General features: G+C 47.0%; 2 protein-coding genes across 3 annotated transcripts in view; both read right to left on the bottom strand.

Moving 5' to 3' along the window:
• The window catches only part of LOC119715016 (uncharacterized), a 31,405-nt gene extending 19,306 nt beyond the window's left edge, over positions 1-12,099 (bottom strand). Inside the window, exon 1 of the mRNA XM_072032155.1 lies at positions 11,995-12,099. The gene's annotated coding sequence lies outside the window, so the exon portion shown is untranslated. The remainder of the gene's footprint in view (positions 1-11,994) is intronic.
• Positions 12,100-17,608: 5,509 nt separating this feature from the next.
• LOC106017007 (uncharacterized) overlaps positions 17,609-27,123 on the bottom strand; it is a 30,690-nt gene continuing 21,175 nt past the window's right edge. Inside the window, exons 11-16 of one of the 2 annotated variants that reach the window (XM_072032149.1) lie at positions 26,400-26,738; positions 23,584-23,922; positions 21,490-21,534; positions 21,292-21,312; positions 19,220-19,246; positions 17,609-18,461 (exon numbers count right to left, since the gene is read on the bottom strand). In XM_072032149.1, coding sequence (XP_071888250.1) covers positions 17,899-18,461; positions 19,220-19,246; positions 21,292-21,312; positions 21,490-21,534; positions 23,584-23,922; positions 26,400-26,738 — 1,334 coding nt within the window. In that variant the 3' untranslated portion in view covers positions 17,609-17,898. The remainder of the gene's footprint in view (positions 18,462-19,219; positions 19,247-21,291; positions 21,313-21,489; positions 21,535-23,583; positions 23,923-26,399; positions 26,739-27,123) is intronic. The other variant, XM_072032150.1, reaches the window with a different exon arrangement.

The following is a 27,123-nucleotide window of genomic DNA, read 5'->3' as shown; positions in this document are numbered from 1 at the left end:
TTTCAATGCTTCACTGCCCTTTCAGTAAAGAAATTTCTCCTAATATCTGACCTAAACCTTCCCTGGAACAATTTGAGACCATTTCCACCAGACTTATCACTTGGTGCTTTAGAGAAGACCCTGATCTCCACCTTGATACACACTCCAGTAAGGTAGTTGTAAATTACCTACATTAAGTTCTCCCCTGGGCCTTGTTTTCTCCAAGCTTAACAACCTCAGCTCCCTCGGCTGCTTCTCATGAGACCTGTTTTCAAGACCCTTCTCCAGCTTCACTACACTTCTTTGGATACTCTCCAACACTGTGTGAGTAGTATTCAGTATTCTATATACTATACAGTATTTGAGGTGCGGCCTCACCAGAGTTGAGTACAGAGGGATATCACTTCCCTAGTCCTACTGGACAAACTATGTGAGATACAAGCCAGGATGCTCATGGCATTCTAGGTATCCTTAGCACACTGCTGGCTCATATTCACATGGCTATCTAGTAATACCCCCAGGTCCATTTTCTCCAGGCAGACTTTCAAGCCATTGTCCCCCCCAGCCGGTAGAGTTGCAGGAGTTTGTTTTGCCTCAAGTGCAGGACCCAGTGCTTAGCCTTGATTAACTTCTTACAGTTGACCTCAACCCATTGGTCCAACCTATCCAGATGCCTCTGCAGAGCCCTCCTGCCCTTGAGCAGATCAACACTTACACCTAACCAGGCTTCATCTGCAATCTTACTGAGGGTGCTTTCGATCCCCTCACCCAGATCACTAATAAAAATATTGAAGAGAACTGGCCCCAGTATTGAGCCCTGGTGGTACCACTAGTGACTGGCCTCTAACTGAAATGGAACTCCATTCACCACGACTCTTTGTGTCTGGCCACCCAGCCAGATTTTAACCCAATGAAGTTTACACCAATTCAAGCCTTGAGCATGCAGCTCCTCCAGGAGCATGCTGTGGGAAATGGTTTCAAGAGCTTTACGGAAGTCTAGGTAGACCACATCCACAGCCCTTCCCTCTTCAACTGAGCATGTAACCTTCTCATAAAAGGAGATCTAGTTCCTCAAGCAGGAGCTGCCTTTGGAAAACCCATGCTGACTAGGCCTGATTGCCCTGCATGATGACACTCAAGATAATCTGCCCCATGAGTTTTCCCAGAACTGAGGGCAGACCGACAGGCCTGTAGTTTCCCGGATTGTCCTCCTGCCCTTCTTGTGGCTGAGTGTCACATTTTCTAGGTGCCAGTCAACTGAGAGCTACCCTGATAACCAGGACTGCTGAAAAATGAGCGAAAGTGGCTCAATAAACACTTCCACCAGCTCCTTCCCACCTGGCCCCATAGACTTGCATATATCTAAGTGGAGTAGCAGATCAGTAATCATTTCCTCATGGATTATGAGGGCTTCATTCTGCTCTGTGCCCCTATCTACCAGGTCATGGGGCTGAGTACATGGACAACAACTGGCCTTGCTGCTAAGGACTGAGGCAAAGAAGGCATTAACTATTCCAGCCTTTTTCTTCTCTCTTGTCACTATGTTGACCCATTCCTCTCCCCCTGCCCCCTTCCCCACTCCCCAGTCCAATAAAGGATTGAAAATCCCTTGCAGTCCTGACAAATCTGGTGGCCTTCTTCCATGGGGTTGCAACACTGGAGTACAGAGGAAGAACAACTGAGCAACATGAAGTTCAACAAGGCCGAGTGCAAGGTATTGTATCTGGTCTGGGGCAATCCTAAGTACAATGATACAGGCTGGGTGGAGAATGGATTGAAAGTAGCCCTGATGAGAAGGACCTGGTGGTGTTGGATTATGAGAACCTTGGTATGAGCTTGCAATGTGCACTTGCAGCCCAGAAAACCAACTACATCTTGGGATGCATCAAAAGAAGCGTAGCTAGTAAGTCGAGGGAGGGGATTCTTCTCCTCTGCTCTGCTCTTGTGAGACCCCACGTGGAGCAGTGTGTTTACCTCTGGGGCCCCCAGCACAAGAAAGACACAGAAGTATTAGAACAAGTCCAGAGGAGGTCCATAGAGATGATCAAGGGGCTGGAGCACCTCTCCTGTGAAGACAGGCTGAAATAGCTGGGGTTGTTCAGCCTGCAGAAAGATTGAATCCAGCTTGGATGAGGTTTTGAGCAACCTGGTTTAGTGATAGGTATCCCTGCCCATGTTAGGGCGGTTGGAATGAAATGATCTTTAAATCACAGAATCACAGAATCACAGAATCACAGAATGTCTAGGTTGGAAGAGACCTCAAGATCATCGAGTCCAACCTCTAACCTAAGAGTCCCCACTAAACCATATCCCTAAGCTCTACATCTAAATGTCTTTTAAAGACTTCCAGGGATGGTGGCTCCACCACTTCCCGGGCAGCCTGTTCCAATGTCTAACAACCCTTTCAGTAAAGAAGTTCTTCCTAACATCTAACCTAAAACTCCCCTGGCGCAACTTTAGCCAGTTCCCCCTCGTCCTGTCACCAGGCACGTGGGAGAACAGGCCAATCCCCACCTCACTACAGCCTCCTTTAAGGTATCTGTAGAGAGCGATAAGGTCGCCCCTGAGCCTCCTCTTCTCTAGGCTGAACAAGCCCAGCTCCCTCAGCCGCTCCTCGTAGGACTTGTTCTCCAGGCCCCTCATCAGCTTCGTCACCCTTCTCTGGACCCGCTCAAGCACCTTGATGTCCTTCTTGTAGCGAGGGGCCCAAAACTGAACACAGTATTCGAGGTGTGGTCTCACCAGAACCAAGTCCAGGGGGACGATCACCTCCCTAGCCCTGCTGGTCACGCTGTTTCTGATACAAGCCAGGATGCCGTTGGCCTTCTTGGCCACCTGAGCGCACTGCTGGCTCATATTCAGCCGACTGTCCACCATCACTCCCAGGTCCTTCTCTGCCTGGCAGCTCTCCAACCACTCATCTCCCAGCCTGTAGTTCGGCTTGGGGTTATTGCGCCCCAGGTGGAGGACCCTGCACTTGGCCTTGTTGAACTTCATGCAGTTGACCTCAGCCCATCGGTGCAGCCTATCCAGATCCTCCTGTAGAGCTTTCCTACCCTCAAGCAGATCAACACATGCACCTAGCTTGGCGTCATCTGCAAACTTACTGAGGGTGCACTCAATGCCCTCGTCCAGATCATCGATGAAGATATTAAAGAGGACCGGCCCCAGCACCGAGCCCTGGGGAGTGCCACTAGTGACTGGCCTCCAACTGGACTTGGCTCCATTTACCACGACTCTTTGGGCCCGGCTATGCAGCCAGTTTCTAACCCAACGAAGCGTGCGCCAGTCCACGTCAAGAGCAGCCAGTTTCTTGAGGAGAATGCTGTGGGAGACGGTGTCAAAAGCCTTGCTGAAGTCAAGGTAGACCACCACCACAGCCTTTCCCTCGTCCACCCAACGTGTCACTTTGTCATAGAAGGAGATCAGGTTCGTCAAGCAGGATCTGCCTTTCATAAACCCATGCTGACTGGGCCTGATCGCCTGCTTGCCCTGTAAGTGCTGCGTGATGACTCTCAAGAGGATCTGCTCCATGAGCTTCCCTGGTACTGAGGTCAAACTGACAGGCCTGTAGTTTCCCAGGTCTGCGCTCTGGCCCTTCTTGTAGATGGGCGTCACATTCGCTAGCCACCAGTCGAGTGGGACCTCCCCTGATAGCCAGGACTGCTGATAAATGATGGACTGCTGATAAATGATGAAAGTACCTTCCTACCCAAAACATTCTATAATTCTTTGGTTCTATGGTTCCATGATTTTATGATTCTCCTTACTTCTATTTTTCTTCTTTAAGTATATATTAAAACAAACTTCATTGTCTTTAACGTCAGCAGCCAGATTGAGTTCTGGTTGGCCTTTGACCCATCTCATTTAGTTTCTGCACAGCCTCACTGTCACGTTAAGGGGTGTAGCCAATTTATCGTTACAGATCCAGTCAGATTCAGGGTACTGAACTTTCATGGTCACAGATTCACCAATAACACATTAACCAATATGGGTCTGATCAGATTCAGAGCACTGAACTACCACGGTCACGGATTCACCAAAAACATGTAACCACCATTAATCTAGTCATGTTTAATGAGAACTATCATGACTAGGAACAATGCAGTTAAGTGCAATTTATTACAGCAACAGGTACACAGGTGTTGTGGTTAAACCAGGTTGACAGCGAAACACCACACAGCCGTTCGCTCACCCTCCCCCCTCCCTCTCTGGGACGGGGGAGAGAAACGGGAAAGTGAAGCCTGTGAGTTGAGATAAACACAGTTTATTAAGACAGAAAAATATTAATAACAATAATAATAATAACAATAATGACAATAGCGCTACTAATAATAACGTGTACAAAACAAGTGATGCACAATGCAATTACTCACCACCCGCTGACCGATGCCCAGCCTAACACTGAGATGTCCGACCCTCCTCCCCTGTCCTGGTTTCAGTTAGAACAGAATTAATTTTCTTCCTAGTAGCTGGTGGAATGCTGTGTTTTGGCTTAGGATGAGAAGAGTTCTGATAACACCCCGATGTTTTAATTGTTGCAGAGCAGTGCTTATACTAAGCCAAGGACATCTCAGCCTTTTGGTCTGTCTTGCCAACGGGCAGGCTGGGGGTGCAGTAAGAGCTGGGAGGGGACAGACCCAGGACAGGTGACCCAAACTAGCCAAAGGGGTATTCCATACCATCTGACGTCATGCTAAACAATATATAGGGGTGGCTAGCCGGGGGGACGGGGCCGGACTGCTTGGGGTTAGGCTGGGCATCGGTCAGCGAGTGGTGAGCAATTGCATTGTGCATCACTTGTTTGAAGACATTATTAGTAGTAGTACTATTATCATCATTGTATTATTATTATTATTATTATTGTTATTATTTTTGTTATTATTATTTTCCTGTCTTATTAAACTGTCTTTATCTCAACTCACGGGCTTCACTTTCCATTTCTCTCCCCCGTCCCAGAGAGGGAGGGGGGAGGGTGAGCGAACGGCTGCGTGGTGTTTAGCTGCCGGCCGCGTTAAACCACGACAGTCTTTTTGGCACCCAACGTGGGGCACGATAGGTTGAGATAACAGCAGATCTGACCAGAGGGTGTTAAACTAAAATTGGTGTAAGGATTAGACCTGCTTAATAGTCACTTGTCATAATGCTGATTGCTTTAATCTCAACTCTGCTGCGCCTGCTTTCCAAATTGAGTATTATAGTACATTATTTTCCGTATTTGCTCTCTGTCATGTTGTTTATCCTCTCCGGGCCCTGGTTTCAGATCATTATGGTGCTGAGTGTTGTACCAATGGCTTATGAGACGATAAGATATCTTGTCATGACTCTAACTTGGTATTTGTACTCAGTAACATCGTCGACTCTGTACTTTGGAAACTGTATCTTGGGAACTATTAGCAATTATACCTATTGTTTTTTTTCCATTAGGGAGTCAATCTGTGGAGGGGAAAATGGAAGATATTTTTTCTTACTTGATCACTCTCCCTTTCTCCTTCACCACCCCTGTATCCTCCTGGATCATTCTCCCTTCCTCCTTCACCACCCTCTTGTCCTCCAAGCTTGTTACAATAGCTCTCCAAGATATTGAATATTCTTGGGATACTCAGACCAGTATAGTCTTGTTGTTCTGCCTCCTGAATGCACTTCAGATTCTGCTTAAAGTTAAACAACTACTTAGGAAGCTCATCCGGAGATCTGCCTGGAGGCAGTATAGTTCTGGGTGGCAGGGAGTATGGGAGGATATGGGCAGGCATCTAGAGCAGTTGGCACCCCCAGTGTGTTGGAAATTCACCCCTGAACAATAGCAAAATCCTCAAAAACTGGCAGAATGCTTGAAAAAAAGGTGTCATGATTCTGGCAGTTCCAAAGTAACACAAATCATTGTAACGTGCTGGGGCCTGGCTCATGCCTATCGAGCTGCCATTGATACTGCTATCAACTTAGTGACAGACCCTGCAGCCGCTCCAAGCCCTGCGACAGATCCAACGGCCACTGTGACCCCTACGGTGGACTCTGCAGCCGCTCCAGTCCCAGCTCCTGCAGCCGCTCCAGTCCCAGCTCCTGCAGCTGCTCCAGCTCCAGCTCCTGCAGTTGCTCCAGTCCCAGCTCCTGCTGCTACTCCAGTCCCAGCTCCTGCAGCCGCTCCAACTCCAGTTTCTGCAGCCGCTCCAGCTCCTGTGGCTGGGTCAGAGAAACGAGCTGTAGCAGTGCAAGTTGACCCTGCAGAGGTTATTCCAACCCCTGTGGCAGACCCTGTAACAAGGTCAGAGAAACAAGCTGTAGCAGTGCAAGTTGACCCTGCAGAGGGTATTCCAAACTCTGTGGCAGACCCTGTAACAAGGTCAGAGAAACGAGCAGTAGCAGTGCAAGCTGCCCCTGCAGAGGGTATTCCAACCTCCGTGGCAGACCCTATAACAAGGTCAGAGAAATGAGCAGTAGCAGTGCAAGCTGCCCCTGTAGAGAAGGTGAAAAAATGGTATAGAGATTCAGGTCGTTTAGAACGCAGAGAGTCTTCTGCCAAATCTAGGTATAGAGACAACGGAGACGACGACGACGCTGGGCCATCAAGGATTCAGGAGGAGGAAGATGAGGATGCCGAAAAATCAACAGTAACTACCCGAAGTCTAAACGAGCGCGAGCTACGAGATGTGCGAAAAGATTTTGGTCGCTGTATAGGTGAGCAGCTTGTCACCTGGCTGCTCCAGTTCTGGGACTCTGGAGCCAATTGTGTGGAATTCGATGGCAAGGAAGCCAAGCAGCTGGGATCCCTTGCTCGAGACGCCGGCATTGACAAAACAATTGCAGATGGAGCACAATCTAACAGCCTCTGGAGACGTCTCCTCTCAGCTGTGAGGGAAAGGTATCCCTTCAAGGAAGAACTTTGATGTCTACCAGGCAAGTGGACCACTATGTAGAAGGGAATCCAGTACCTGAGGGAATTAGCCATATGGGAAGTGATTTATGAGGATCCAGACCTCAGACAAACATCCAAAGATCCAGATGAAGTCAGGTGTACACGACCCATGTGGCGGAAGTTTGTACGGAGTGCACCATCATCATATGCCAGCTCATTGGCAATAATGGCCTGGAAAGAGGATGAGGAACCCACAGTGGATGAAGTGGCTAAACAACTCCGGCAGTACGAAGAAAGTCTCTCCTCTTCCTTACAGGCCTGCGTCTCAGCTGTGGAGAAACTTTCTGAAAAGGTTCACCAACTTGAAGAGAATCTATCTTCCTCCCCACCTGAACCAACCAGTGTCCAACGACCGAAAGAGAACACCTGGGAGAAAACACTTTCTGAAAAGTTTCACCAACTTGAAGAGAGATTATTCTCCTCTGTACCTGTACAGAGCAGTGTCTCAGCTATCAGGGGTAGGCGTTCATCTACACAAGGAAGACGATATGGTGGGTACTCACCCCGTGCCACCCTATGGTTTTACTTACGAGACCATGGAGAGGACATGAGAAAATGGGATGGAAAATCTACCGCGACCCTAGAGGCACGGGTACGTGAGTTGCAAAAGAAAACAATCAGGAAAAAAGGATTCTCTGAAAAGTTCGCTGCTCCAACTTCCAGCAGACAGTCCTTCAAACACAGAAACGAAGAAGATTCTGACCAGGATTAGGGGGGCCCTGCCTCCAGCCAGGGGGAGGAAAGGGACAATCGAGTTTATTGGACTGTGTGGATTCGATGGCCTGGCACGTCACACGCACAGAAGCATAAGGCTTTAGTAGACACCGGTGTACAATGTACTATAATGCCATCAAGCTATAAAGGACCAGAGCCCATCTATATTTGTGGAGTGACAGGGGGATCTCAGCAGTTGACTGTATTGGAGGCTGAAGTAAGTCTGACTGGGAATGAGTGGGAAAAGCACCGCATTGTGACTGGCCCGGATGCTCCATGTATCCTTGGCATAGACTATCTTAGAAGAGGATATTGCAAGGACCCAAAAGGGTTCCGGTGGGCTTTTGGTATAGCTGCCTTAGAGACAGAGGGCATTAAACAATTATCTACCTTGCCCGGTCTCTCAGAGGACCCTTCTGTTGTGGGGTTGCTGAGGGTCGAAGAACAGCAAATGCCAATCGCTACCACAACTGTGCACCGGCGGCAATATCGCACTAACCGAGACTCCCTGATTCCCATCCATAAGCTAATTCGTCAATTGGAGAGCCAAGGAGTGATCAGCAAGACCCATTCACCTTTCAATAGTCCCATATGGCCAGTGCGAAAGTCTAATGGCGAGTGGAGACTAACAGTGGATTATCTTGGCCTGAACGAAGTCACGCCACCACTGAGTGCTGCAGTGCCGGACATGCTGGAACTTCAGTACGAACTTGAGTCGAAGGCAGCCAAGTGGTACACCACAATTGATATTGCTAATGCATTTTTCTCCATCCCTCTAGCAGCAGAGTGCAGGCCACAACTTGCCTTCACTTGGAGGGGAGTCCAATATACTTGGAATCGGCTGCCCCAGGGGTGGAAACACAGCCCTACCATTTGCCATGGGCTGATCCAGTCTGCGCTAGAGCAGGGGGAAGCTCCTGAACACCTGCAGTACATCGATGACATTATTGTGTGGGGTGACACAGCAGAGGAAGTTTTCGAGAAAGGGAAGAAAATAGTCCAAATCCTTCTGAAAGCCGGTTTTGCCATAAAACAAAATAAAGTCAAAGGACCTGCACGAGAGATCCAGTTTTTAGGAATAAAATGGCAAGATGGACGTCGTCAAATCCCAATGGATGTGATCAACAAAATAACAGCTATGTCTCCACCAACTAACAAAAAAGAAACACAGACTTTCCTAGGTGTTGTGGGGTTTTGGAGAATGCACATCCCAAATTACAGTCTGATTGTAAACCCGCTCTACCAAGTAACCCGTAAGAAGAATGAGTTTGAATGGGGCCCAGAACAACGACAAGCCTTTGAACAAATCAAGCAGGAAATAGTCCATGCAGTAGCCCTTGGGCCAGTTCAAACAGGACCACATGTAAAGAATGTGCTCTACACTGCAGCCGGGGAGAATGGCCCCACCTGGAGCCTCTGGCAGAAAGAACCTGGGGAAACTCGAGGTCGGCCTCTGGGGTTTTGGAGTCGGGGATACAGAGGATCTGAGGCCCGCTATACTCCAACTGAAAAGGAGATATTGGCAGCATATGAAGGAGTTCGATCTGCTTCGGAGGTGGTCGGTACTGAAGCGCAGCTCCTCCTAGCACCCCGATTGCCAGTACTAGGCTGGATGTTCAAGGGAAGGGTCCCCTCTACGCATCATGCAACTGATGCTACATGGAGCAAGTGGGTTGCACTGATTACTCAGCGGGCTCGAATAGGAAACCCCAGTCGCCCAGGAATATTGGAAGTGATCATGGACTGGCCAGAAGGCAAATACTTTGGGATATCATCAGAGGAGGAGGTGGGTTGTGCTGAAGAAGCCCCGCTGTACAACCAGTTACCAGAGAATGAAAAGAAATATGCCCTGTTCACTGATGGGTCCTGTCGTATTGTGGGGAAGCATCGGAGATGGAAGGCTGCTGTATGGAGTCCTACGCGACGAGTTGCAGAAGCTGCTGAGGGAGAAGGTGAATCGAGTCAGTTTGCAGAAGTGAAAGCCATTCAGCTGGCTTTAGACATTGCTGAACGAGAAAAATGGCCAGTTCTCTATCTCTACACCGATTCATGGATGGTAGCAAATGCCCTGTGGGGATGGTTACAGCAATGGAAGCAAAACAACTGGCAGCGTAGGGGCAAACCCATCTGGGCTGCTGCATTGTGGCAAGATATTGCTGCTCGGGTAGAGAACCTGGCTGTGAAAGTACGCCACGTAGATGCTCATGTGCCCAAGAATCGGGCTACTGAAGAACATCAAAACAACCAGCAGGTAGATCAGGCTGCTAAGATTGAAGTAGCTCAGGTGGACCTGGATTGGCAGCATAAAGGTGAATTATTTATAGCCCGATGGGCCCATGACTCCTCAGGCCATCAAGGTAGAGATGCAACATACAGATGGGCTCGTGATCAAGGGGTGGACCTGAACATGGACGTTATAGCACAGGTTATTCATGACTGCGAAACATGTGCTGCAATCAAGCAAGCCAAGCGGTCAAAGCCTCTTTGGTATGGAGGATGATGGCTGAAATATAAATACGGAGAGGCCTGGCAGATTGATTACATCACACTCCCTCAAACTCGCAATGGCAAGCGCCACATACTTACAATGGTGGAAGCAACCACCGGATGGCTGGAAACATATCCTGTGCCTCATGCCACCGCCCGGAACACCATCCTGGGCCTTGAAAAGCAAGTCCTATGGCGACATGGCACCCCAGAAAGAATAGAGTCAGACAATGGGACTCACTTCCGAAACAACCTTATAGACACTTGGGCCAAAGAACATGGTATTGAATGGGTGTATCACATCCCCTATCATGCACCAGCCTCCGGGAAAGTTGAACGATACAATGGCCTGTTAAAGACTACCTTGAAAGCAATGGGCGCTGGGACGTTCAAAAACTGGGATACGCATTTGGCAAAGGCCACCTGGTTAGTCAATACTAGGGGATCTACCAACCGAGCTGGACCTGCCCAATCAAACCTGTTACGTACTGTAGATGGGGATAAAGTTCCTGTAGTGCATGTAAGAAATATGCTGGGTAAAACAGTCTGGGCTACTCCTGCCTCAGGAAAAGGCAAACCTCTTCGTGGAATTGTTTTCGCTCAGGGACCTGGATAAACTTGGTGGGTGATGCAAAAGAACGGAGAGGTGCGGTGTGTACCTCAAGGAGATTTAATACTGGGTGAGAATAGCCCATGAACTGAATTGTACCATGTTAATTAGTATATTATACTGTATGTTATCACTACCATGACTACTATAGGTGACTAATTAGAATGTATGGAAAAGAGTGTAACCTGAGCATGACATAAATGGTATGGAATAAGGGGTGGATAGATGTCCTGGTTTCAGTTAGAACAGAGTTAATTTTCTTCCTAGTAGCTGGTGGAATGCTGTGTTTTGGCTTAGGATGAGAAGAGTTCTGATAACACCCCGATGTTTTAATTGTTGCAGAGCAGTGCTTATACCAAGCCAAGGACTTCTCAGCCTTTTGCTCTGTCCTGCCAACGAGCAGGCTGGGGGTGCAGTAAGAGCTGGGAGGGGACAGACCCAGGACAGGTGACCCAAACTAGCCAAAGGGGTATTCCATACCATCTGACGTCATGCTAAACAATATATAGGGGTGGCTAGCCGGGGGGAGGGGGCCGTACTGCTCGGGGTTAGGCTGGGCATCGGTCAGCGAGTGGTGAGCAATTGCATTGTGCATCACTTGTTTGTACACATTATTAGTAGTAGTACTATTATCACCATTGTATTATTATTATTATTATTGTTATTATTATTTTTGTTATTATTATTTTCCTGTCTTATTAAACTGTCTTTATCTCAACTCACGGGTTTCACTTTCCATTTCTCTCCCCCGTCCCAGAGAGGGAGGGGGGAGGGTGAGCGAATGGCTGCGTGGTGTTTAGCTGCCTGCCGGGATAAACCACGACATCCCCCTGGCTAGCCACCCCGATATATTGTTCAGCATGACATCAGATGGTATGGAATACCCCTTTGGCTAATTTGCATCAGCTGTTCTGGGTCTGTCCACTCCCAGCTCCTGCTGCACCCCCAGCCTGCCCACTGGCAGGACAGACTGAGAAGCTGAAATGTCCTTGGCTTGGTGTAAGCACTGCTCTGCAACAATTAAAACATCGGGGTGTTATCAGCACTCTTCTCATCCTAAGCCAAAACATAGCATTCTATCAGCTACTAGGAAGAAAAATAACATTGTCCTAACCAGGACTAGAGGTTGTTTGGGTTGTTGGTGATAATTCACTCTCTGCAAAAGCAAGCTACCATGCATGAAATACACAGGAGCACAGCCTGGAAATTAACACTTTAAAAGGCATAAAGACTCTAGAGATTTTTAAGTTTCAGCAGAGACGCACATTAAAACCAAGTGTTCAAATCTCACCCAAAGGCATCCCAGTGGGAGGGGGAAGAGAGTTTCAGCCCATCGCCTGATCTCAGAAGTCAGGAGGTCCTCGTGATGGTATATTCCCTCATGTAGGTATTTCTCCTGACAATGGTATATTCCTTAATATCCTCTCTCTCTTAGGCCAATTTATATTATTTTCTATCTTTTAGGTGGAGCTTGAGTGACTCTCGTCAAGCATATCTTAGTTATGATTGGTGAAAAATTTTCCCCTCCCTGTTTAAAGGTATAGGCTCCAAGAAATTCAGAGCGCATGCTCAGTAAGGGGTGGATGCAACTTGGAGGTGGGTAGTTTGTGGGATGGAGGTGTGTTTTGGTACTATAATGATATTATAATGAGCAAAAGTACACTAGAGTACAACTTTTTGTCAAAAACATGACAGGTTGTTGGCTCAGGGTAGCAAAAGTGCAGCTTATCAATCTTGGTGTGCACAAGAACAACTGAGTCCCCCTCTTGTCACAAGCCTAGCCGCAGTGTCTCCACTCTGCTCTACGCTCCATACTGTTCCTTAGAATCAGCACACCAGGTTCCCCCAGTGCGATAGCATCTAAGGTTGGAAGCCTGGAGAACGCTCAAGTAATGCAATTACACGCAACTCTGAAAGACTCTTCAATGCTGTACATTTTCCTTAAAATGTGTATATTATTTTTATTTTCCTAGTTTAGGCAATCCCACCACATTCACTGCATCTTTATAGTCTTCCCAAGTGGAACTCCCCTTCTTCCAATGGTCATAAACCTTCTTTTTCCTTCCTGGACTCTGTGCACAGTTATCTTTTCAGCCAAGTCAGTCTTCAGTTCCAGCTCATCTTTTGGTATGTGGGGATTTCTCTCCTGGAGAGTTTCCAGCCTTCCTGACCTCCAATCTTCACATCACCCACAAGTCCTTCCCAATTTATGAGTAAAAGGTCTAGGGGGGTACCATCACTCGTTGTCTTACTCACCAGCTGTGTCCACACAGTCTAGAAACCCCCTAGACAGTTTTCTCTCCACAGTGTTGCACTTCCAGCAGACATATGTTAAGTTGAAGTCCCCATGAGAACAGGGGCTAGCAATTTTGAGGCTTCACACATCTGTCTGTAGAATATTTTGTCTGCCTCTTTGGCCAGCTTCGATGATCTACAACAAACGCCCACCAAGACATCTGCCTCACTGGCCTTCCCCCTAATTCTTACCCATAAACACTCACCTCTGTCATTGCCATTATTAATCTCAAGACAGTCTAAACACTCCCAAATATACAAGGCCACTCTACTGCCTCTCCTTCCAAATCTATCCCTCCTGAAGTGTTTGTAGCCATCTGTTGCAGTGTTCCATTCCAGCAAGCTGTCCCACCACATTTTGGTGATACTAACTTTGACATAGCCCTCCTGTTGCACAATGTCTTCCAGCTCCTCCTGTTTTTCGCCTGAGTGCATTGATGTAGACATACTTCAGCTGGGCTAGAGATCCTGCCACACTTTTGGAGGCAGAAGCCCTAATTCCTGCCTGACACTTCCCAGGCACTTTTGTGATTTCTAAATTGTCAATGTCCCTTGTACCTCTGCTGCTGCATGGCTCTCCATTGACGGCAGACAGATGCACCTTACTAGCATACCATCCCATAAACATTGTTATAACACCCCCAGGCTTTCTCGGTCACGATCCCTTAATCAGTTGTCCCAGGGCCTTGAAGTCTCTTTTGATTGCCCTCTGACTTCTTCTTGGAACTTCATCGCTGCCTGCCTGAAAATCAGTAATTGTTAATAGTCAGATTGCTGAACCAGGGCAGGGAGCTTTCTCTTCACACTTGTAATCAGGACCTCATGGATGCAGCAGACTTCCCTGAAAAGTGGGTCTGGTCTGTATACTGGTCCTGCAGTTCCCTTCAGAAGGGAGTCTCACATGAGAACAACCTATCTTTTTTTTTTTTTTTCTTGGCGGGAGCTGATTTAATGCAGGGTGCAGCTTGATATGACCTCAGTGTCACCTCCAAGCCAGATGTACCATGTTCCTCATTATTGTCCAGATCAACCTGCAAAACTTCATACCTATTGTGCGCAGGCACCTGGGAAAGTGGGGACGTCCCTGAGGGGTACCAACCTGCCACACCATGCAGGGACTTGTTGCCACCGGCCCTTATCCTCTAGTTCGGTGCTTTCAGCCAGGTGGAGAGATGATACAGTCCTCCAACATGTGTTTTCTTTCTGCCTGCTGGGCCTGTCTCGGGGAAGGTAGGGAGTGGCTCCAGTAGCCTGGCTCTCTCTTGGACTCCCTGGTACTCCTCAGCCTCTTCACCCATTCCCTGAGTTCTGTCACTAGGTGGAGGAGTGCCTCCACCTGGACGTCCCTCCCACAGATTTGCTTGCTTGTGCTGTCCTGAGCTGGTGTGAGAGTTGGGCATACCTTGCAGCCTGACACCTGGGTGGCAGTGTGTTCCCTGCAGAATGCCGCCTGGGAGGCTGCATTACTTTTGGGGGAAGTCAAGCTCTGAGGGGCTGTGGCTTTCTGAAGGGTAGATAACATCCCTGAACAAGGTGGTCAAGCGTCCGGGCCATGACATAGTTGACAAGCCATTCTCCATCATATGTGAAAAGTCATGGCAATCAGGTGAAATCCCTGTTAAATGGGAGAGAAACATCACTCGCATTTTTAAAAAGGTCAGAAAGGAGGACCCAGGGAACTACAATACAGTGAGCCCTACTTCCATGCCTGGGGAGATCATGGTACATATTTTTCCTGGAAGCAATGTCAAGGCACATGTAAGACAAGGAGGTGATCTGAGACAGCCAGCACGTCTTCACCAAGAAGGCTCTTGTGGCCTTTTCTGATGGAGTGACGGCATCAGCTAACAAAGGAAAACTGACCAATGCTATCAATCTGTGTATCTGTAAGGCCTTTGACATGGTTCCTCATAACATACTGATTTCTAAATTGGAGAGATATTGATTTGAAGGGTGAAACACTTGGTGGATAACGAATTGGATGAAGAAAGGAAGGAAGGAAGGAAGGAAGGAAGGAAGGAAGGAAGGAAGGAAGGAAGGAAGGAAGGAAGGGAGGGAGGGAGGGAGGGAGGGAGGGAGGGAGGGGTCCATACAGTTTTGGTCAATGACTCTATGTCAAGGTGGAGGTCGGTGATGTGTTGTGTCCCTCTTGGATCTGTCTTGGGACTGGTATATCTTAATATCTATCAGTGACGTAGACAGTGGGATTGAGCACACTCTCAGTAAGTTTGCAGATGACACCAAGCTGAGTAGTGCAGCTGATCCATCAGAAGGAAGGGATACCATCGAAAGGGATCCAGACAAACTGGAGAAGAGGGTCTGTGCGAACCTAATGAGGTTCAACAAGTCCAAGTGCAAGGTGCTGCACCTGGGTCAGGGCAATCCAAGACATGAGGACAGACTGGGAGCAGAACACATTGAGAGCAGCCCTGCAGAGAAGGACTTGGGGGTTCAGGTGGATGAAAAGCTCAGCATGATCCAGCAGTGTGTACTTGCAGCCCAGTAGGCAAATTGCATCTTGGCCTACATCAACAGAGGCGTAGCTTGCAAGATAATAGAAGTGATTGTCACCCTCTGCCCTGTCCTTGTAAGGCTCTACTTGCAGTACTTCATCTAGGTCTGGGGCCCCCAGCACAAGAAAGATTTGGATCTCTTGGAGAGGGTGAACAGAAGGGTTGTGAAGAGGATCAGAGGGCTGGAGCATCTCTTTTGCCTGTAGAACAGAAGGCTCTGGGGAGACCTTGTTGCAGCCTTTCAGGACTTCAAGGAAACATATTAAAAAATAAAATTAAAAAAAAAAAAAAAAAGAGAGAGTGAGAGAGAGCAATTTTTACATGAACAGATAGGTATAGGACAAGGGGGAATGGTTTTAAACTAAAAAAAAAAAAAAAGGGGGGGGGGAGATTTAGTTTAGATGTTTGGAGGGAATTAGATTTAGACGGTAAGACATTGGAAGAGGTTGCCCAGTGAAGCTATGGGTATGTCACCAATGGAAAAGTTCAAGTCATGCTTGGATGGGGCTTTGTGGGAGGAGTACGTATGCACGTCAGGGCAGGTGGATGCAGGTGAACTCTTTTTCACTTAATCCTGTTCCCTTAATGGAATCTGTGTCCAGTATTTGGCTTTGAAGATTCTACAGGCTTTTGCCACAGAAATGACAGATCACAAGAAGTTTGATGTTGGCACGTACGTCTGGAGGTCATCTGATCAAAACCTACTGCTCAAGCAGGTCCACCTAAAGCAGATTTCCCAGGACCATATCTTCATAGAAGTATGGTTCAAGGTCAGGTTGGATGAGGTGCTTGGCAACCTGATCTAGTGGGTGTCATCTCTGCCCTTGGTACAAGAGTTGTGACTAGATGATCTTTAAGATACCTTTCAACCCAAGCCATTCTCTGATTCAATGCTTCTATGATGCCCTGAGCTGTATCATTGCATCTCCTTTGCCACCCATAACAAGCCTGAAAATACCACAGGCTGCAACTGCTATTACTCTAAAATAAAACTGTTTTTTCCTGCTTGCAAAAGACTTTCTAATTAAACCAGCTTTTCTTGACACTGGTTCATGTTTATGAGATTTTAATGAGCACTCTTAATCTAGTGGTTCCCAGCATCATCCTTCCAGATATCTTCAGTTCCTTGTTTGCCATTGCTTCTCTGCTTTCAACATGTGTTTTCATTTATTTGACCCTGACTGTAAATTTAACTTTCATAACAGTGACCAGCAACCATGCCTGGTTTTTAATGTGAAGAGTATTGTGGGGTTTGAAATTTTCTGTGAGGTAGGTGATTTCTGGCCACTTTGCCATCACTATCTGACAAGAGCTAGGGGTGATCAAAAGGATTCTCAGCATCCTGACATCTAACTGTGTGTGCAGATCCTCCTGGGCTCATGATGAACTTGCCGGGAGAAGGTGTCCTAGCAGGAGGAATACCCAACATAGAGGAAGGGAAAGACATTCTCCTGCTGGCAGAAGCTCTTCTGCAAACTGTGCATGGGATAATTTGTACAGGTATTGTAAATGGACAGTGTTCTTGAGTGTGTATTCATTGTACAATGTATTTGTTGTTTCTTGATGAGAGAAAAGGATTAAATGCATGAATCCATGCAGGAAGGACAGGAGAGCTTGAGAGCAAGCTCATTGATGTGGAAAGTTTGGCTATCTTGATTTTCATGTGTGAATTCTGTCCTTCCTCACTAGAAAATGGAGGATATTCATACTTTTCAAATTCCCCTGAAGATTATTTGGACTGCATCCCCAAACCAGGGATGTAGGACTATTTCACACCCTTTCCAAATGAAAGGGGTTTCTGCAGCTCATTGAGAAATACTGATGACAAGTCATGTAAGTGGCCTTCAGGAAGCAGAGCATACTTGCAAATGACGTTGAAGGACCTGCTATGACTGGTGATCATCTAGAAACATAAGTCAGAGATATTTTTAGGAAGGGTGGCTTCGGCTCATCAGAAAGCTCTCCCTCCATCTCTAGAATAGCAGCCCAATTCTGCACAAAGATATCCCAGGTATTTCCTGTGATGTTTAGTGTGCAGAAAAATATGTCAAAAATATGTCATGTTCACACTGACATAAGGATATGTAAACAAAGATATATAAAGAGAATAATACTTTTAATTTCCTAGGCTGAGAATTCATTTGTTTCTGCAGGTTCTTAGAATACCTGGAGGTTGTCTCTACCAAGTGACTTTGTGGCCTGAAGTCCAGGTCTTCCTAGAGAACTGGCTCACAGAAGGCTTAGAAAGTAGTGGTGAAAGCATCTTTTATGAATTAGCTGTTTGGTTTTAATTTGGAGGCAAAAAGCATGGGGTTAAATACAGTGTAGTCACACCTATGGCCCTGGATTTCAGCCATACATTAGCTGTACATTCTCACTTTGTTCCTTCACTTCTCATCATCATCAAACCCCTGGGCTATTTGTAGAGGCTCAGTGTCAACCGTTGTTGCAGCGGAACCTGTTGAGAAGAAAGGAAAGAGCTTCACTTCCTGGCTGCAGTCATTATGAAAGGAAAAAATATACAAAGCGCTTTTCTGGTGGACATTGTAAAACAACAGCTTCTTGGCTGAGATATCCAGGAAGATCCCAATCTTTCGTGGTCTACCACTCACAGTCAAACGGGTCCAAGGATCTGTGTAAGCCCAATAGTCTTGTCCATCTGCCACCCCTATGGCCCAGAAGCCATTCTGAGGAGACAGTACAACTTTTCCTTTGCGTGTCACAATCTCCTGGGCAACACCCAAGATCCAGTTTCTCCTCTTTCCAACATCCACTTCCCAGTAGAGTTTCCCAGATGCATAAGCTTCCTTTGCCAACACAAAAGTGTGGGAATCAAATCTCTCCTTCTTGCTGGGCACCCTTCTGATTGCACCAGTGTCAATCACACTCTTCCCATCTTCTGATACTTGCAGCCTCGGATGAGCCGTGTCAGCATCAAGGGTGACATCAACTGCAACAATAAAGTAATTAGTTAAGTAGTAAAAGGCAAGAAGGTTTGTAATTTGAAACTTTCCATTTGTTGACCTTGTGCATTTATTATTTCCCTTCTATGCCTTGATCTCAACTCTGAAGGTCCCTAGGAAGGTTCTTTGACCAGGCTCCCTCCACCTTCTTCCATCCCAGATCTCCTATGTCCCTTCTATGTCCCATCTATGGCACACTGAAAGAGAGGCCAGCATTCAGTAAATTTAACACTCATAGAGACACTTCCCAGAAAATGGCCTGTAGCTTCAAAGAGGAATGTAAGGAGATTACAAGCCTTTGCCTTAATCACTGGAGCTGTATAGAGGTGACGACAGGATAAGAGGCATGCTTACACACAGATCTTGTATTTGAGTAAAACTAGGATCACAAAATCCTCTTGTATGAGAATGGGGGGAAATTCCACTGACTGAGATTGGCACATACATCATGTTAGTACACACTTGGCAGTAGAAAAGCTGGAGCTAAACACCCTGAAATGAGCTTCTTCTTCTTCTAGTTTCTTCTGGAGAAGAAATAATGTTGTTTTACATACCAGAAACAGTAAAAAAAAAAGGTCTTGCAGAGTTGCCAGTACACCAAATGAAAAAGAGAGATCCAGAAACAATTTTTTATTTTTTTCCCTGTTTTTTTCCAGAACTGTTACCTGAGAAGGGCAAAAATTTTACACAATGTCATTGAAGATCCAAGTTGTGGAATTCAGCAGGTTTTGTTTTCATTTCTTACCTTTGTACCGCTGTGCATGCAGCAATTCTGTGGAAAACAAGAAAAGGATGCAAAGGGTGTTTTTCAGGATAACAAGCATCCAGTGATTTAAATAACAGACCATGCTGTTGGTAGAAGAGCATGCCCTTCTACAGTAGAGTGACTTGTCTACAGGTCAGAAAGTTAATCAGAAGACCATATAACCTTCCATGGTAAAGAAGGGAAAGTCAAGGGAGGAAAAAAACTGTTTATGTATAGCAGCCATAGACAAACAGGAAGTCCACAGTTTCTGTATAGCACCTGCAGCACCAAAAACAAAAGATGAAAAACACACAGAAAGCTTATGGAGAAGCTGAAATACACTTCTTATTCCTTGGGCTCTGGGCAGTACAACATCGAGACCCAGCATTGGTAGAACCCCACTATCCTGCAGGCTGCTCACCATATCTCAGGGCAATGGCCCTGACTGGCACACATGGCCTGAAACATTGCTGCCTCTAAGGCTATGACAATGACATGCCTTAGAAAGAAGCTGCAGTGCTGAAGGACACAGCAGCTCTCGTTGGCCAAACCATTGCACATCAGAAGCTGCAGTAGCCCTAACACAGCACCACTAAACATACTTGTTGCCTCCCACTTGCAATTCAGCCTCACAGTTCCCTACAGCCCAGAGTTTGGCCTTCGTTTTCCTTGGGGCTACTTGCTCTCCTGAGGTGCTGCTTTAAGCCTTGACTCAGCATTGAGATCATGGAGCTTTCACAAGGGAGCCCACTAAGCAATGAGGTCCCAAAAGGTATAAGAACATCACAGGATCTGCTCTGATTGCATGCTGGGACAAAAAAGAGACCAGGAGTGCCCCATCCCTGATACATTCCTCCCTCCACTTTAGTGAGTTTTAATCTTTCCAAACACATGCAATCAGGGTCAATAAAAAATAAACAAGAAAATTAAAAAAAAAATAGAAAAACTTCAAAAATTAAACATTAAGATTATGGGAGTGTTAGGAATGTTTTAACAATTCGTGTCCATAAAGAACAGTCCTGTCTGCCTCTGGGCCCTGCACTGGCAATTTAATTCTTGAACCACAGATGCAGTGTGTCCCAGTCTCCCCCTCATTCTAGGCAATTTATCAAGTCTTCAGAAAATACTCCTCAAATTTATGAACCTGTTTGCTTTTGTTATTCCGGACTTCTATTTCTAACAGTTACAGCCTTTTTTCTGTCTTCTTTGAGATTAACTTAACACTTCTATAGGTGTGACTGTCCCTGTGAATGGCTGGTGAAGAATGTTTTAATTACTGGTGAAGTGTCAATAAGAAAGCTATTTGTGTTTCTATGAAGTCTTTGATGTCTGGGGGTTTCAGAACAACTGATAACAACTTGTGACTGTTATGGGATACTATGCAAACCTCTGGTATCTGGCCAGGTGGCCAAGAGATTAAGAAGAAGAAAAAAGAAGCTGAAGGACAGCTGGGAGACAAGACTTGCAGAAAATGTTCTATAAACTTGGTACGGTGCCAAAGGAGTACAAAGGGGAAGGACTTGGAGAGGAAGACTACGAGCCTAGAGACCCCCCAGAGGAGACTGATGCACATGCTCCAGTAGGAAGGGCTGGACCCCGGAAGCTAATTATAATAACCTGGTTTTTTTTTAGAAGTAGTAGTGAATATGTATTAGTCTAGGAGCATAAAAATCAGCTGCTTGATGTAACTGGTGTGCGTCCTGGTGGAGCGGAGACTCCCGGTGCACCCAGCGCTGTTTGCTTACCTCTATTCCTTTATATTCTTTTAATGAATCCTATTTTTTTATTTAATCCTAATTTGAATCCTGAGCCATTTATAACAGGAGCAAGGAGATTCCTCCAAGCAAATGTCTCCAGTTTCTACCAGGAATTGCACTCCATCCAAAGGAAACAGGGCAGTTCAGTGTGGACCATGCTCTCTACCTGCAGCCACCACTTTTCAGACTACCCTCCACATTCCTCCACTCTTGCTCCTGCTCCAAGGACTCCTCCACACAGGATCACCATATCATGTCCCAAAAATCTCCAAATCAGCTGGCATGCTTAGCCTCCAGACAGACAGACACACTCACCATTCTCCTTCTTCAGGGACTCTGTAAGAAGAGAGTGAGAAGGGAAAACACATTGCTTAGTATCCCATCCCAAAAAAGGACTGGCAGAAGAGCACAGGAAACCTTCAGCAAGGCACACCTGTTCTCCACCAGCAACTGCACCCAACCATGGCTTCCCCACACGTAGAGGCATTGGGGCAGTGCTCTGCATACACTCACCCTTCTCCGCATCCTCCTGTGCTCTGCCTTGTGCCTGCAGCTCCTCTGCAAAAGACAGGTGGGGAGAAGGAAGAGACATGATGGCTCTGCCAGGCAGGAGCTGCTGCCAGCATGGGGAACAATGGCTTCCTGCACTCTGGGCAGTGGAGCATTCAGCCCCAACACTGGGAGAGCCCCCACCCACTCTCCTCTCTGCTGCTTCCCACACTCACCCTCTACCAAGCCCTGTAAAAAGGCAGGACTACCCTGGGCACTGAGACATGGGACCAGTGTCCCCACCAAAACCTTTCCACACTTTCCTTATGTCTCACACTTGGAGTGCATCCTGGCTGCTCCCTGTTTCCCAGGGGACAATGATCCCCTTCCCAGGTTTTGCTTTCCCTCACAGCCCCATGCTTATAGTCTTGTCTCAGCTGCAATACCTTTGAGCTTTCACAAGGGAACCCACTCTGAATCAGCATCCTTAATTTTTACAAGAACATTCCATCAGCCATGCCAAATGCACACTGCAGCACAAGAGAGTGCAGGTGTCTAGGAGAGCTCCAGCCCTTCCACTGTCCCTATTCCACTATGGCGCTTGCTCCATGGGCATCCATGTACTTTATACTCTGAACATGCACACTTACCATTCTTCCTCTGAGCGTTAACTGAAATGAAAAAAAAGTAACCACCAACAACAAAAAATAGTACCTCCAAGTTCCCTACTTCCTAGGGAATTGTGTTCTCTTTCCCTGAGGTTCTTTTCTCACCACTTGTCCTGCTTCACCAGTTAATTTGGCATTAATTACAATATATATTTGGAAGTCAACCTTTCTCTGGTTTGCTATCTCTTGTCAGAAATTCCTACCATTCCTGCTGAATTGTATAATGTGATAGGAGAACAGCCTTTCATCACAGGTGAGAACAACACTTGCATAGTCACCTCTCCCATTCAGAGCTCTTTCTCTGGTCCATCAATTATACGTGTGTACTCAGACTTATCAATCCACTTGTTCTATCCCATTCTCCCTGTTTTGGTCTGTGGTATCACAGCCATCAGAACCATTTCTAGTGAAGGACTGAACATCTGCTGTAAGGAATGGGAGAAAGGTCTATGGGCAACTGTAAACTTTCCTTGCTTATAGTACCGCCCCTGTTACACTGCCATTGCTTCCTGTGAGGAATGGAGTTGACTGTCTGATGGAGGAGGGTGCTAACTATTAGAAAGGACCAGGAAGAGACAGTTCTATTTCAGTGACAATGCGACACAGCTTCACAGCATATTGTAGTATAAACTATGCAGATCATGGCTGTTTTTTTTTTTTTTTTTTTTTTTTTTCCGGAGAAGGACAATGTTCTGGGTGAGATGGCGCGGGGAGGACATAATTCACACAAAGACTGATGTACCACTCCCTATCTAATGGAAAAGAAGCAGAACTTGCCAGAGGCCTGAGCCCAGGCTCTGTCCCTTTAGCTCTTTCTCTGATGCTTTCAGCCTCCTGTGGTAATCACTCTGAGAACAGTCCACCACCCCATGGTGGACAAGAGGACATGTCCAAGAGGACAGAAGTCAGAACAATATTCAACTTGACTTCCATTGGCTTGTATGAATTATGTGTCAACGGAATGCAGAAAACACAGACACTATGATCCTGTCTGATGGGTCTACTAGGTAAAATGGAAAGTAGGAGTTGTCCTACTCTGTATCTCTAGGCAGGTTTTGTGAGCTGCAGGAGAGAATTTTTTATTTTTTTTTTGTTGATGGGAAAGATGAGTAAGTGAAAGGGAGAAACAGTAGTGGGATGTTAAGGTCAACATTCCTAGAGCCCCAGCAGGGACCTTTGCCAATCATATTGATTACTGAGAGCTCATCAAACACACTCCCCTCAAAGAAGAGGGAGAGAAGATGGACCTTTATAACCTGCAGACACAATATTGGCACTGGAACTGCCTCAGTTGTGAGGGACACTTGGGTGCACTCTCTCCAAAAGAAAGGACTGTATTTCTCAAGCACATTCTAGGGGAACCTGAGGGCTTACTCAAAGGATCATGTCTCTAAAGCATAATGTTGGCTTTCAGGGAGAAAAAGACCTGCTGGCAAATTACTATGCTCACCTCGTTTCTTGTCGATCTCCATCTGCTTCTCCTCAGACCAGGACCTCTTTTCTGCCTCCAAATCTTTGCTTATACCACCCTGCATCTCTGCTCTGAGGATCTCAAAGTCTTGCTTTCTAGATGCCTCCACGTTCTGTAAAAATGTCATCAGAGATTGCATTTTTTCGGAGATTGCCTGCAGGGAAGCCTGGGTATTGGACCATTCCTCCAGAGGTGAGGCTGCACGCTGTGAGACTTCCAGTTGGCTCTGCAACACTGCCATCTTCTCAATCAGAATTCTCTCCACCTCCTCCCGCATGGATTCGAGAAACCTCGTAGTTTTTCTGTCCATGGTTCTTCCTGCAAAGAAAGAGAGGAGCCACTGGGAAACGGACATTGCTTCCTGGCAAGTGTGTTCTTATCTTTCTAAAGGGGGAGAGCACAACCTCTTAGACAGGTTCAGAGGAAATGCTCTTCTGATTTCAGTACTAAGGTGGACTTGCCATTGTAACACAGAAGGTTCCATTCCTGAGATGTATTTTCCAGGCAAGGGATACTGATTGTCTTGGGAGGAGGGAATCCACACAAGGTCTCAGTGGGCACTACTTGGCCACTGCAATGGAAGCAGGGTTCAGTAAAGGCCTGAACACTACTTTCCTCCCCTACGATCTCTTTCTAGGTCTTTCAATACCTCATAGCAGCTACCCCTGTGACTCCTTCCCCTTAGTCCATGGTATTTGGGCTCTGGATGGAGGAGGACAGAATGGAGAAGGTCCTTCCATCTTCCTTGCCTTGGTTTGAATAGACTGAATTCCCAAGGGGTGGACAAGGAGAAGAGGCTCTGGGATCCTGCCTGAAGGGTTGTCAGTATGCTGCTGGGTGGGATGGAGGGTAGGAATTGCTCCACTGCATCCCTCCAGGCAGGATTTGTAGTCCGTGGGAGAGATGACTCTTGAACAATGTAAGTGAGAAAGACAGGGACGGTGTCGGAGCCTGGAGGTGGATGTTCCTAGAACCCCACCTGCAACTTTCACCACGTGCAGGCATCATAGATAAACTACCAAACCAAATCCCTTTAAAGGGGAGAGAGAGAAGAAACAGCCTTACCACCAGCAGGCACTACCCTGTCATGGGGCTGTGTCAGTGGAGTGGGACACAAGACCTCTCCCAAAGAAAGGGCTGTCCTTCTCACTACCATGGGGGAACTCTGGAGACTAGCTCTTTCAGTGGTGTCACCGAATGACACCATTGGCCTTCAGAAGGCCACCCAGCTTTTGGCTGGCATAGGTTAACTGTCTTCATTGGAGCTGGTATGACGTGGTGTTTTGGTTTTGTGATGAAAATAATGTTGTTAACTAGCGGATGTTTTAGTTGTTCTGGGCAGTGCTTCCACACAGTCAAGGTACTCTCCGCTTGTCAACATGCTCTGCCAGGAAGAGTGCTGGGGGTGCACAATATGTTGGGAGGGAACACATCCAGGACAGCAGACCTCAGCTGCCCAAAGGCATACCGTATGATACCGTGTTCAGAAATAAAAGCTGGAGTAAAAAAGGAGGAATCACAGAATCACAGAAATGTAGAGTTTGGAAGGGACCTAGAAAGATCATCAGGTCCAACCCCCCTGCCAAAGCAGGTTCCTCAGAGCAGGCTGCCCAGGTAGGCGTCCAGACAGGCCTTGAATATTTCCAGAGAAGGAGACTCCACAACCACCCTAGGCAGCCTGTTCCAATGCTCCATCACTCTCACCGTGAAGAAGTTCTTTCACGTGTCAGTGTGTGTCGTGGTTTAACCCGTGGTTTAACTTCCTGTGCTCTAACTTGCAGCCATTGCCCCTTGTCCTATCCCCACAAACCACTGAGAAGAGGTTGGCTACATTCTTCTGTCCCCCACCCCTCAGATATTTATATACACTGAGGAGATCCCCTCTCAGTCTTCTCTTCTCCAGGCTGAACAGACCCAAGTCTCTCAGCCTTTCTTCATAGGGAAGATGCTTCAGGCCCTGTATCATCTTTGTGGCCCTCCACTGGACTCTTTCCAGGAGATTCCTGTCTTTCTTGTACCAGGGAACCCAGAACTGGACACAGTACTCCAGGTGAGGCCTGAGCAGGGCAGAGTAGAGGGGGAGGATCACCTCCCTTGAGCTGCTGGTCACGTTCCTTTTAATGCACGCCAGGATCCCATTGGCCCTCTTGGCCACCAGGGTACACTGCTGGCTCATGGTCAACCTGTCATCCACCAGGACCCCCAGGTCCTTCTTCTCAGAGCTCCTCTCCAGCAGGTCATCCCCCAGCCTGTACTGATACTTCACGTTGTTCCTTCCCAGGTGCAGGACTTCACGCTTACTCTTATTAAATCTCATTTGGTTTCTTCCTGCCCTTCTCTCCAGCCGGTACAGGTCTCACTGAATGGCAGCACAGCCTTCTGGAATGTCAGCCACTCCTCACAGCTTTGCATCATCAGCGTACTTGCTGAGGGCAGACACTATTCCCTCATCAAGGTCGTCGATGAAGGGGAAGCATTCATAGTTATGGCATTGGTCTCCTCAGGAAATATCTGTGATGGAGCCCTGCTTCCCTTGTGATGGCAGAACATCTGCCCACCAATCAGAAGCAGTGAATGATTTCCGTATTTTACATTTCTTGTGCTTGCAGCATATGTCTTGCCTTGCCTGTTAAACTGTCTACATCTCAACCCATGTGCTTTCTCACTATTATCTTTCCACTTCCCTCCCCCATCCTCCCGCTCAGAAGAACATGAGGGAGAAACTGTGTAGTGTTTAGGTGCCCACTGGGGTTCAACCAGATGATGAAGACTTTTGGGGGAATTGCCTTGCTCACCTAGTTTATTGTCTATCTCCAGCAGATTCTCCTCAGACCAGGACTTCTTGGCTGCCTCCAAATCTTTACTTATTTGTCCCTCCATCTCTGCTCTGAGGATCTCAAGATCTTGCTTTCTAGATGCCTCCACATTCTGGAAAGATGTCAACAGAGACTGCATTTTTTCAGAGATTGCCTGGAGGGAAGTCTGGATGTTGGCCAATTCACCCAGATGTGGAGCTGCATGCAGTGAAACTTCCAGCTGGCTCTGCAAAACAGCCAGCTTCTCACTCAGGACGCTCTCCGCTTCCTCCCGCATGGATTCTAGGGCCCTCGTGGTGTTGACCTCCACAGTATTTCCTGCAAAGAAAGAGAGGAACCAGTGGGAAACTGACATCACTTTTCGGGAAGTGGCTCCTTGTCTTTCTTATGGGGGAGTGCACTGGTAGAAAGGTCAATGAAAATGAGCTTTTCATTTCAAAGCCAAGGTGGGCTTATCTCCAGAATCCATTGTAGCATGAAAGATGACATTCCTGAGAAGTTATTTTTTTTTTGTTTGTTTGTTTTTTGTTTTGTTTTTGTTTTGTTGTTTTTGTTTTTTTCCAGAAGAGGGACACTGTTAATGCCAAGATGGTAAAGGGTAGGAGGGAATCCACAGAAGGTCTGGGTGGGCACTACTTTGCCAGTGGAAGTGAAGTGGGGATTACAGAAGGCCTGAACCCTAATTCCTTCTGCTAAAATGCCC

This window comes from Anas platyrhynchos, chromosome 36 (genome assembly GCF_047663525.1).
Source record: "Anas platyrhynchos isolate ZD024472 breed Pekin duck chromosome 36, IASCAAS_PekinDuck_T2T, whole genome shotgun sequence".
NCBI lineage: Eukaryota > Metazoa > Chordata > Aves > Anseriformes > Anatidae > Anas > Anas platyrhynchos.
The sequence above is the reverse complement of the archived record's forward strand: the minus strand, read 5'-3'. Positions and strand labels throughout refer to the sequence as shown.